The 12,973-nt window shown below is 34.3% G+C and overlaps 1 protein-coding gene across 10 annotated transcripts in view; it reads left to right on the forward strand.

The window, feature by feature from the left end:
- CSNK1D (casein kinase 1 delta) overlaps positions 1–12,973 on the forward strand; it is an 82,847-nt gene that overhangs the window by 18,736 nt on the left and 51,138 nt on the right. For all 10 annotated transcript variants that reach the window (XR_008916435.1, XR_008916434.1, XR_008916433.1 and 7 more), the window contains exon 3: positions 3,509–3,657. Coding sequence is in view for 4 of the 10 variants with exons in the window: in XM_007482811.3 (XP_007482873.1) it covers positions 3,509–3,657 (149 nt within the window). In the remaining 6 variants the exon portion in view is untranslated. The remainder of the gene's footprint in view (positions 1–3,508; positions 3,658–12,973) is intronic.

A 12,973-nucleotide genomic window follows, 5' to 3' on the forward strand; every position in this document is an offset into this window, starting at 1 on the left:
TCACAGTATGAACTTCTTTCATTCATATCAACTTCTTCTCTTCCCCTCACATCCTCCCTTCCCAATATACATATTATTCATTCTCATCCTTTCTTTCTGACTAACCAAACCACTTTAATTCTTCAAGACCCAAGTCAAATCTCACATTTTTTTATGAAGCTTTCCTTAGCTCAGTGGTCATACTTCTTTCCCCCTAAATTCCTGTGACATTTATTGTTTATGCTTAAGATCACAGGACGTTAAAAGTCTTTGAATCTAACTTCATTTTACACTTGAGGAAACTGAGGCTCAACAAGTTTAAGTGTTTTGCCCAGGGTTGCATAGGAAGTATCTGAACAGCAATTGAACTCAGGTCTTCCCCAGCTCCAAAGCCAGTACTCTCCACTACATGGTGATGCCACTTCACTTAAATCTCTACAGTATTTCAAGGAATTATGAAGTGTCCTAGGCAACAAACTTGAAGGCCTCAAGGGTCAGCATACTTAGGATTTTTCTGCCTTCTTTGTGACTTTGGAAAAGAAAAGAGTATTTGGGAAATAAACAACTACTAGGAGTGAATAAGATTCAAGACCTATAGTTTAAAATAAATGCAATATATCCCATAAAAACTAGGAAGAGAGGTAGAGACTTCCCACTTAGGTCAGGGAACTCAACCTGAAAATGGAAGGGAAAGGGAAAAAAATGTCTAAATTAAACTCTAGAAGATATTAAATAGAAAACAGAAAGATTAATAATGGTAGAAGTGGTGCCTATTAATTTATAGGAATAATTAACTGGGAGAGGGAGTGGATTGATGCTTTAGATGTATTTCAGTTTACAGAATTTCAAGTCATAAACAAAATGTACTTGAGATTTTCATTCCAGATTCAACTCAATAGTGGGACCAAGACTTGGGTAGACAAGTGCTTATAAAAATACAGTGTCAGTGGAAGGGTCTCTTGTTCAAAAGAATGCTGATATATTATTGTCAAGAAAACCTATACCTTTTGTGTAAATCTTCTAAGTGGGGAGCATGGTGGAATATGTATGGGTGAGCATAGAAGGAGAGAGAAATAGAAGTTATATCATTGTGGAGAATATAACATCAACCACCCAACCAGAAGATAGTTTCTCATACAAGATTACAAAACTGGTTCATATACATGATGAGAGATCATCTGCTGAAAATCTTACTCTCCTAAAGGCAGAACTAATGGTAAATACTTGTCAATGGTTTTACCTTTTAGAAGCTAGAAGCAGCAGCAAGAGAAGCTTCACTGGGAGCCTGGAATCAATGGTAGCCATGATATAAAATGACAGTTACTATTAGCCAAAGAAAGGACTTATTTAGTAAAAGCAGATTTCAAAATCTACAGAAGCATGACTTATAAAATAAAAGAGAATAAAGAATATAAAAGAGAAGCTAGCTTCAGACAGATGAGAGCCTCTCAAAATCATATTCTGGATAAAAGTCAGAAATGATACCCAATGTAATAAAGAAATGGAGGAGACATAAAAAAAAACTGATAAATTCTAATGGTTTCAGGCTCAAAAAGAAAATGTACAGAAAGCAGTGGAATATAATCAAAGAAGACAACAAAAGAGATGGCTTTGTAGCTCTGAGAGTAATGTTTCAAAAGTACCATAATAATCTGAAACTTTAAAAAGTATTTTCTTTTCTTTTTAAAGGTAAGTCTAAGAGAGACTCATTACTTTGTGCCAAATGGAGGTCAAGTTAGGAAATGACAGAAAAAGGAAAATAATCTTCATATTTGGAAAGGGCAGAATATTAAGGGGGAATTGAATCTTTTAAGATTTTAGGTAAAGATTAGTATTTGGCAACTCTTGAGTTTTAGTCTCCTATGGGATAATTTATATGCATGTTTTGAAAAGGCTTGTGGATGGAATAGCCGAACTATCAAATAATCTTTAGAGAATTTTGAAAAACAAAACTTGACATTGATAGGTTTACTAGACTAGTAGATCAGGAGAGAAACAAGCATTTATAAAGTACATACTATGTGCCAGACAGTTTGTGCCAAACACTTATTGTCTTGAGAATGTTATAAGTACAGTTAAATTGGATTTCAGCATGGCATTTAAAAACATTTTAAGATAATCTTCTAGGCATTCTGAGTTAGAGTTGGGTATTGTTGTAAGATACTACAGTTAGGCAGACTCATAATTAATAGAATGCCTGTACCCAAAGAATGTTAATCAATAGATCCAAGTCTTCCTGGAAGGCTATTACTGGTAATATGTTCCATTGATCTTGCTTAAGTTCTTATCTCACTTTTATTATTAGTCACTTTTTATTAGTGAAGATCTTGATGATGGCATATGCTTATCATACCTAAAGATGATACAACACTGACTAGAAAAGTTATTTAGTTGAGTGATAATCAGGAGCTAAAAAACTCTAGTCATCTCTAGTAAGCTGAAAAATTCAATAAATGTGAGATCCTTCCCATAATTCGGAATTTTCAGAAACAAAATAGGGGAGATGACTAAATGGCATTTCATTTGGAAGGAAAAGTACTTGGACTTGGAAGTTTTAGTCAACTTCAAACTCACTTTGAATCATCAGTGTTTGGGAGCTACCAAAAAATTTTTAATTAATAGAAATATTTAATAGAGGTCCAGGTTGTAATCCCTGCTGTAATCTTTGTACTGATCACAACTCTTCTGGGATAAAAGAGACAAACTAGAAAAAATTTATAGAGAAGTCACAAAAATGTCAAGAGTTAATTATGTAATTAGAGAATTAGTTCATGAAACCATTGTGGTATTTAGCATGGAGAAAGGGGAGAGGGTTAAAATGAAGAGGAGAAAGAGGAAGAGAAAGCACTAATTGTCTTCAAATACTTGTCACATGGGAAAAGATTATGTTTATTTTGTGAGTAACATTAGGACTAGTGGATGGAAGTTAGAAGATAATAGTTAAAACACAAGGAAGAACTTTATAATTAAAAGATCTATACATATAAAATGCTATTATGGATTTCTTATGCTCAATCAGAGACTTGACTACTTGCTATAGATAATGTCTCAACATTGACATTGGACTAACTGACTTCTGAAGTCCCCTATAATTTTAGGAGCCTGTAATTTTGATATACACTTGATATTAGCTTAAAAGGTTTAGCTTTTGAGGGCAGCTAGGTGGCTCAGTGGATTGAGAGCCAGATCTAGAGATGGGAGATCCTAGGTTCAAATTTGGCATCAAATACTTCCTAGCTGTATGACCCTGGGCAAGTCACTTAACCCCTAATGCCTCTTCTGCCTTAGAACCAATACACAATATTGATTCTAAGACAGGAAGTAAAGGTTAAAAAAAAAAGTTTAACTTTTACACACTTAAGCTCCTTGAGGACAATGACATACATTTTTTTCTGTTGTAAAATTCTTCTCTCTACTTTCCTATCCTCCCCCCTTAATATAAAAAGTGCATTTATTGAATTGAAGCAAACTAAGCTTAGTGATGACAAGTCAGATTATCCATATCTAATGGAATTTATATTTCTTTCAGTGGGCATTCCTACAATTAAATGGTGTGGGGCAGAAGGGGACTATAATGTCATGGTGATGGAGCTATTGGGACCAAGCCTTGAAGATCTCTTCAATTTCTGCTCAAGAAAATTCAGTCTGAAAACTGTCCTGCTACTTGCTGACCAGATGGTAAGGAATTATTTTTCATGGAAGTAATTAGGTACAAGGCATATAGTATACATTTAATAAATGTTATTGGTTGGTTGTTGATTTTAGAACATAGATTTTTTTTTTGTTTTTATCATTGCAAGGAACATTTAGGGAAAAGTAATACTTTCGGATTATTGATAATGAGCAAAATACTCAATAAATAAATCCTATAGGTCTATCCAGCTAATAGTTTTAACACCAGCAAAATTTACTCAAATTGATTAGGATCTCCTATCCCATTGTGATCAAATTTTTCATTCAAATTAATCTTTACTGAAACTTCAGTATTAATTCTTATGTTAAGGTCATGTTATTACATGATTTACATTAAAATCCTCTCATGCCCCAGCATTCATGGAGATAACATCAAGGTCATGCCAGGAAAATGCAAGCTCTGGCAGGCTTTATCAAAATGGAAGGACTTCAAATGTGGGCATGCTGACAGGCTTGTATATTTGTTGACTGAGGACTAGTTTAGTAAAGTTCAGAGAGACTCATCACTAGAAGGTTGGCCACCAGATGACTCTTTTGGCCATAGCCAACAGTCAGTCAAGATGGGAAAGAATTGGAATCTGCATTGGTGAAAGAAAATACCCAAACTGAGAACAAAGCATGAGAGAGTAAAATTAACATAGGTATTATTTTAGAATGCAGCTTTCTTTCAGAATTTTTTATGTAATACCAAGTTTGCGTGATGCAAGTTTATATAAAGTAAGAACTTTGCAAGATCCTCTCATATCAAAAGACTGCTGTGTGTGCAGTGTTAGGCCATGGTACACAAGAAACTGAATATAGTTGCAGTTCAGGTCCCACCTAATTTATTTTTCATGACCTCTTACTTTATGATTTGATCATCTTTTAAAAATCAGTTTTTATTAGTGTCTTTTGTTTCTTATATCATCATATTATTCCTTTCCCTCACATCCCATAGAGTTTTCCTATATGACAGTAATTTTTTGAAAGAAAAAAAAAATCAGCACAGCTGATTGATACATTGAAAAAGTCTTAAAACAAGTGCAGTATGCAACACTTCTGAACTTACTACTCCATGAAAGAGCAGGTTGGGGATATTCTTTTATGTCCTAGATTTTTATTATTTTGTTGAATTCATTTTTTTCCCTTCGATTTGGTGTTATTCTTTCCGTTAACATTTTTGTGCTGCCTATGTTATTTTCTTGGCTCTGAACTGTGGGTAAGTTCACCGAGTTCTGTATTAATCACATATCCTTACAGAATAACAATATTCCATCACATTCATGTACCATAGTTCTCCAATTGATGGTCATCTGCTTTGTTTCCAGCTGTTTGCTGTTACTAAAATTGCTGCTGGTGTACATGGGGATTTCTCTTCTGACTTCCTTGGGGCATAAGCCTAATAACTGGAGTCTCTGGTTCAAAGATATGAACTTCAGTTGTATGGTTCCAAATTGCTTTCCAAAATGGTTGTACCATTCACAGCTCCAATGCACAATCCTTCCATCATTGATCTTTGCTATTTGTTGCTAATTTGCAATGTATCAGGTAGAACTTCAGGGATGCTTCGATTGGTATTTTTTATTAGTAACGTGAAGTATTCTTTCATGTGGTTGTGAATTCTTTGGGGGGGGATTTTTATTAAAAAAATTTTATTCATATGTTTTTTAACACATCTCTTAAAAAATGACTATCAATCTAGAATATGTGTAGTCAAAGCCCTTATTAGAAAAATTGATATAAATTTTTTTAAACCATTCAGCCACTTCCTTTCTTACTCTAAGTGAGTTGATTTTATATCAACTTTTCAGTTTCATGTAATCAAAATTAATCAATTTTATCTTTGGTAATTTCTTTTTTAGTTAAGAATACACATAGCTATGAGAATTCTCTATTTCTCTTCCCATTTTTTAATAGTAAGATCTTTAATATTAAGTTCATGTGTCCATTTAGAATTTATGGTAGACAAGAAACATTTTTACTGAATTGGAAAAAAAACCATGATAAAGTTCATTTGGAAGAATAAAAGATAAGGATATACAGGAAAATAATGAAAAAAATGTGAAGGAAGGTGGCCTAGCAGTACCAGATCTCTCAAACTATACTATAAAGCAGTGGTCATCAAAACAGTATGGTACTGGCTAAGAGACAGAAAGGAGGATCAATGGAATAGACTTTTAGGGTAAGTGTCTATGATAAACTCTAAGATCCCAGCTTTCGGGACAAAAATCCACTGTTTGACAAAAAACTGCTGGGAAAATTGGAAGACGCTATAGGAGCGATTGGGTTTGGATCAACATCTTACACCCTACACCAAGTTAAATTCAGAATGGGTGAATGACTTGAATATAAAGAAGGAAACTATAAGTAAATTAGGTGAACACAGAATAGTATACTTGTCAGATCTTTGGGAAAGGAAAGATATTTTAAGACCAAGCAAGAGTTAGACAAAAATTACAAAATGTAAAATAAATCATTTTGATTACATTAAATTAAAAAGGTTTTGTACAAACAAAACCAATGCAATCAAAATTAGAAGGGAAGCAACAAATTGGGAAAAAATCTTCGTAGCAAAACCCCCTGACAAAGATCTAATTACTCAAAGTTATAAAAAGCTAAATCAATTGTACAAAAAATCAAGACATCCCCCAATTGATAAATGGGCAAGGGACATGAATAGGCAATTTTCAGTTAAAGAAATCAAAACTATTAATAAGCACATGAAAAAGTATCCTACATCTCTTATAATCAGAGAAATGAAAATCAAAACAACCTCATACCCAGCAGATTGACTAACATGACTGCAAAGGAAAGTAATGAATGCTGGAGGGGATGTGGCAAAATTGGGACATTAATGCATTGCTAGTGGAATTGTGAATTGCTAGTGTGAATTGATCCAACCTTTCTGGAGGGCAATTTGGAACTATGCCCAAGGGGTACTAAAAGTCTGTCTGCCCTTTGATCCAGCCATTGTACTGCTGGGTTTATATCCCAAAAAGATAATATAAGGAAAAAGAAGAATGCAAAAATATTCATAGCCTGTGTTCTTTGTGATAGCAAAAAAATGGAAAATGACAGGGTGTGTCTGTTGATTGGGGAATGGCTGAACAAATTGTGGTACCTGTTGGTGATGGAATACTATTGTGCTCAAAGGAATAATGAACTAGAGGAATTCATGTGAACTGGAACCAGGAATTGATGCAGAGTGAGAGGAGCACTCATTGTACACAGAGACTGATATACTGTGGTACAATCAAATGTAATGGACTTCTCTACTAGCAGCAATGCAATGATCCAGAACAATTCTGAGGGACTTATGAGAAAGAACTCTATCCACATCCAGAGAAAGAATTATGGGAATAGAAACACAGAAGAAAAACCAACTGCTTGATCACTTGGGACAATGGGGATATGATTGGGGATATAAACTCTAAATGATCACCCTAGTGTAAACATCAACAACATGGAAATAGGTTTTGATCAAGAACACATGTAAAACCCAGTGGAATTGCATGTTGACCACGGGAGGGGTTGATGAGGGTAGGGAAAGAACATGACTCTTGTAACTTAAGGAAAAACATTCTAAATTGAGTAAATAAAATGTTCAAAAAATAAAATAAAAATAGAAGTTATGGTAGAATGTGATATAAGCTCCTAGTCTAAACCCAGTTTCTGCCAGATTGCTTTTCAGTTTTTCCAGCAATTTTTATCACATAAAGAATTTTTTTCAAGGTAATTTGTTTTCCATTTTATCAAACATTAGATTGTTTCTCTTGTACCTGATTCTCCCTTGTCTAGTCTATTCCACTGACCAATCTCCCTCTTTCTTCATTCTTTTTTCATCATTTCTCTTGATACTCTGGGTCTTTTTTCTGAATGAATTTTGTAATTTTACTAAATTCTATATCATTCCCTTGATTTGATTGGTATAGTATTAAAATGTAAACTAGTTTGGATAATGTAATTTTTTATTATGTTGATACAGTTTAACCATGAGCATTGAATATTCCTTTAGATGTTTAAATTATTTGTTCTTTCTTTAATGAATGCTTTGTAACTGTACTAATCTTTTACCTGTTTATAAATTGAAGGGTGGCTCTTAGTCCCATAAATTTGATGAAAGATCTATATTTTAGTATTTTAGATATGTGATATCTGAGAGACAGTGACTTTTTTGTTTTACCTCTACATTAATTTTATTTGTACAAAACCGTTTAAATTTAATGCACTCAAAATTGTTTTATAATCTCACAATGCTTTTCATCTCATTTTTACTCATAAATTCCTCTCCTATCCATAAGTCTCCCAGCTAATATATTCCCCATTCTTCTAATTTTCTTATGTCTCATTTTGTGTCTAGATTGTATATCCATTTTGATCTTATCTTAATGAATGGTGCAAGATAATGGTCTTACCAAGTGTTTGATAGAATCCATCTAGTCAATGCTGTTGATTTTTCTTTTTAACCCTTACCTTTCTTCTTAGAATCAATACTGCTTATTGGTTCCAAGGCAGAAGAGTGCTAGGCAATGGGGGTCAAGTGACTTGCCCAGGGTCACACAGCTGGGAAGTGTCTGAGGCCAAATTTGAACCCAGGACCTCTTGTCTCGGGGCCTGGCTCTCAATCCACTGAGCCATCTAGCTGCCCCAAACCCATTGATTTTTGAGGATTTCTTTTGTAGCCTGCCATTTCATCAAAGCTAATAATTATCTCAGTATCTTTGCTGATTACCAGGGATTTTCCAACTAAAACATCATATCATCAGTAAGTAGGAATACTTCTATCTCCTCTTTATCTGTCTTTATACCTTTAATTTTCTTCTCTTGACTTAGAACTGTTACTAGTATTTTAAGAACTGTTTCAGATAATAGTCCGGAGAATGAACATCCTTGCTTCATCTTTTATTGGAAAAGTTTCTAATATTTGCCTATTGTGTATGATCCTTGTCTAGTTTAGATAAATGCTTTTTATGATATTAAAGAAAGGTCCCTCTGTGCTTATACTTTGTAAGGTTTTTAGCATAAGAGTGATATACATTATTAGAGGCTTTTTCTGCATCTATTGAGATGATCCTGTGATTTGAGATGTTTTGGTTTTTAATATGATTAATCATTTTTATTTTATTTTTTTTAACATTGAACCATCATTAACATTCCTGCTATATAAATCCTGCTTGGTCTAATGAATACTTATTGGGCAGATTTTTGTTTAAAATTTTCATGTCATTGTTCATTAAAGGTATTGTCTCTTCCTGGTTTACATATTAGAGCTATCTTGTTTCATAAAAGAATTCTAGTGAAGTGCCTTGTTTCTTTTCTTTTCTTTTTTTTAGAATAATTTGTGAAATATGGGTTCTAATTGTTCTTTAAAAGTTTGAATGGATTATAAGGCAGTAATCATCAAAATAATCTGGTACTAACTAAGATATAGAAGGATGGATCAGTGGAATAGAGTAGGGGTAAATGACCTCAGCAATTTTGTGTTTAATAAACTCAAAAGATCAAGAACTCATTATTTGACAAAAACTGCTGGGAAAATTGGAAAACAGTATGGCAAAAATTAGTTGTAGATCAATATCTCACAGCCTATGCCAAGATGAGGTCAAAATGGTATATGATTTAGACATAAAGGGTGATATTTATTATAAGTAAATTAGAGGGATATAGGATAGTTTACCTGTCAGAACTATGGAGAAAGGAGGAATTTATGACCAAACAAGGGACAACATTACTAGATATAAAATAATTTTGATTATATTAAATTAAAAGACTTGTACAAATAAAACCAATGCAACCAAGATTAGAAAGGAAACAAACTGGAGAAATTTTTTATAACAAATTTCTCTGATAAAAGTCTCATTCTTTCTCAAATATATAAAGAACTAAATCAAATTTATAAGTATACAAGTCATTCCTCATTTGACAAATGGTCAAAGGATATTAATAGGTAGTTTCCAGATGAAGAAATCAAAGTTTATATGAAAAAATGTTCTAAATTCCTCTTGATTAGAGAAATGCAAATTAAAACAACTCTGAGGTACCACCTCACACCTATCAGATTGGCCAACATGACAATAAAGGAAAATAATAAATGTTGGGGGGGGGGTTGTGACAAAATTGGGACACTAAGGCATGCTGTTGGAACTGTGAACTTATCAGTCATTCTTGTGAACAATTTGGAATTATATCCAAAGGACTATAAAGCAATGTATACCCTTTGATTCAGCATTACCATTACCCCAGGGTGTATCCTAGACAGATAAAATGAAAGGAGAAAGACTTACTTGAACAAAAATATTTATAGCAGCTCTTTTTGTGGTGGCAAAGAATTTAAAATTAAAGGGATGTCCATCAATTGGGAAATGGCTGAACAAATTATTGTATATGATGGTGATAGAATATTACTGTGCTATAAGGAATGATTAACAAGATGATTTCAGAAAGTGCTGGAAAGACCTTCATGAACTGATGCAGAACCAGGAAAGCATTGTATATATAGTAATAGCAATATTGTAGAATGATCAACTATGATAGATTTAGCTATTATCAGCAATACAATGATCCAGGACAATTATGAGCCACTTAATGACAAAGAATGTTATCTACTTCCCGAGAAAGAACTGTTGGAATCAGAATGCAAATGAAAGTATATGATTTTCCACTTGTTTATCTGGATTTATGTTTTGGAGTTTTGGTTTTATAAGATTACTCATTTGTGGGGGCAGCTGGGTAGCTCAGTGGATTGAAAGCCAGGCCTAGAGATGGGAAGTCCTAGGTTCAAATGTGGCCTCAAACACTTCCTAGCTGTGTGACCCTGGGCAAATCACTTGACCCCCATTGCCTAGCCCTTACCACTCTTCTGCCTTGGAGCCAATACACAGTATTGACATCAAGATGGAAGGTAAGGGTTAAAAAAAAGAGAGATTACTCATTTGCAAAAATGAACAATAAGGAAATGTTTGCATAACAATACATGTATAATCCAGATTGAGTTGCCTACCAGCCCCTGGAGGGGTGTAAGAGGAGGAAGGGAGACATGTTCAGTCATATAACTTTGGAAAACTTTTGTGTGGAAATTTGTTAATAAATCCATCAGGTCCCTGCATTTTTCCCTTTGGTAATTTATAGCTAAATCTATTTCCTTTTCTGATACCAGGTTATTTAAGATTTTATATATTTTTAAAGATATTCCTCTATTTTGTGTTCTGAGTTTTGTTAGCATATATGAATTATATGTTCTGATTTTGTTGGGATTTCATTTTTCTCGTTTACTATTTTACTGGTTTGATTTTTCTACTCATTAATCAAAGAACCAGTTTTATCATTTCTATATTTTTTTGGCTTCAAATTTATTTCCCTTCTAATTTTTAATATCTCCTTTTGTTTGTTTTAGATTTGTTTCCTTTCAGGCTTTATACGTTGGTTTTTTTTTTTATATTTTATTTGATCATTTCCAAGCATTATTCATTAAAGACATAGATACGTTTTCTTTTCCTCCCCCCCACCCCCCATAGCCGACCCGTAAATCCACTGGGCATTACATGTTTTCTTGATTTGAACCCATTGCTTTGTTGATAATATTTGCATTAGAGTGTTCATTTAGAGTCTCTCCTCTGTCATGTCCCCTCAACCGCTATATTCAGGCAGTTGCTTTTCCTTGGTGTTTCCACTCCCATAGTTTATCCTTTGCTTATGAATAGTGTTTTTTTCTCCTAGATCCCTGCAAATTGTTCAGGGACATTACACCGCCGCTAATGGAGAAGTCCATTACGTTCGATTATACCACAGTGTATTAGTCTCTGTGTACAATGTTCTCCTGGTTCTGCTCCTCTCGCTCTGCATCACTTCCTGGAGGTTGTTCCAGTCTCCATGGAACTCCTCCACTTTATTATTCCTTTTAGCACAATAGTATTCCATCACCAACATATACCACAATTTGCTCAGCCATTCCCCAATTGATGGGCATCCCCTTGTTTTCCAGTTTTTGGCCACCACAAAGAGCGCAGCTATGAATATTTTTGTACAAGTCTTTGTGTCCATTATCTCTTTGGGGTACAGACCCAGCAGTGCTATGGTTGGGTCAAAGGGTAGATATTCTTTTAGCACCCTTTGGGCATAGTTCCAAATTGCCCTCCAGAATGGTTGGATCAGTTCACAACTCCACCAGCAATGAATTAATGTCCCTACTTTGCCACATCCCCTCCAGCATTCATTACTTTCCTTTGCTGTTATGTTAGCCAATCTGCTAGGTGTGAAGTGATACCTCAGAGTTGTTTTGATTTGCATCTCTCTGATTATAAGAGATTTAGAACACTTCTTCATGTGCTTGTTAATAGTTTTGATTTCTTTATCTGAGAACTGCCTATCCATGTCCCTTGCCCATTTATCAATTGGAGAATGGCTTGATTTTTTGTACAATTGATTTAGCTCTTTATAAATATGAGTAATTAAACCTTTGTCAGAGGTTTCTATAAAGATTTTTTCCCAATTTGTTGTTTCCCTTCTGATTTTAGTTACATTGGTTTTGTTTGTACAAAAGCTTTTTAGTTTGATGTAGTCAAAATTATTTATTTTACATTTTGTGATTCTTTCTATGTCTTGCTTGGTTTTAAAGTCTTTCACTTCCCAAAGGTCTGACATGTATACTATTCTGTGTTTACCCAATTTACTTATGGTTTCCTTCTTTATGTTTAAGTCACTCACCCATTTTGAATTTATCTTGGTGTAGGGTGTGAGGTGTTGATCTATTCCTAGTCTCTCCCACACTGTCTTCCAATTTTCCCAGCAGTTTTTATCGAATAGTGGATTTTTGTCCCAAAAGCTGGGATCTTTGGGTTTATCGTATACTGTCTTGCTGAGGTCGCTTTCCCCCAGTCTATTCCACTGATCTTCCTTTGTTTCTTAGCCAGTACCAAATTGTTTTGATGACTGCTGCTTTGTAATATAGTTTAAGGTCAGGAACTGCAAGGCCCCCATCATATGTATTTTTTTTCATTATTTCCCTCAGGCTTTATACGTTTTAAAAATGTATATTTAGATCATTAATCCCCTCCTTTTCTATTTTGTTATTTTTGAGAATATGATTTTTTTCCCTTGAATACTACCCCACCCCACCCATTTGCTTCAACTCCTCTCCCCTTCAGGTAGGATAAGTAGATTTTTAAAGCACTAATTCCCCTAGACCACACCCAGCATTCCTTAGTGGAACCCCCTTTCACCACCAAAGCAAAGCCTTTCTTCCCTACCTCCCTTTTTATCCCTTTCCCCCTTTTCTCCACCTATACCCTTGCAGGCTTTTCTCATTCTGAGGCCAAAGTTACCT

This window comes from Monodelphis domestica, chromosome 2 (genome assembly GCF_027887165.1).
Source record: "Monodelphis domestica isolate mMonDom1 chromosome 2, mMonDom1.pri, whole genome shotgun sequence".
Classification (NCBI taxonomy): Eukaryota; Metazoa; Chordata; class Mammalia; order Didelphimorphia; family Didelphidae; genus Monodelphis; species Monodelphis domestica.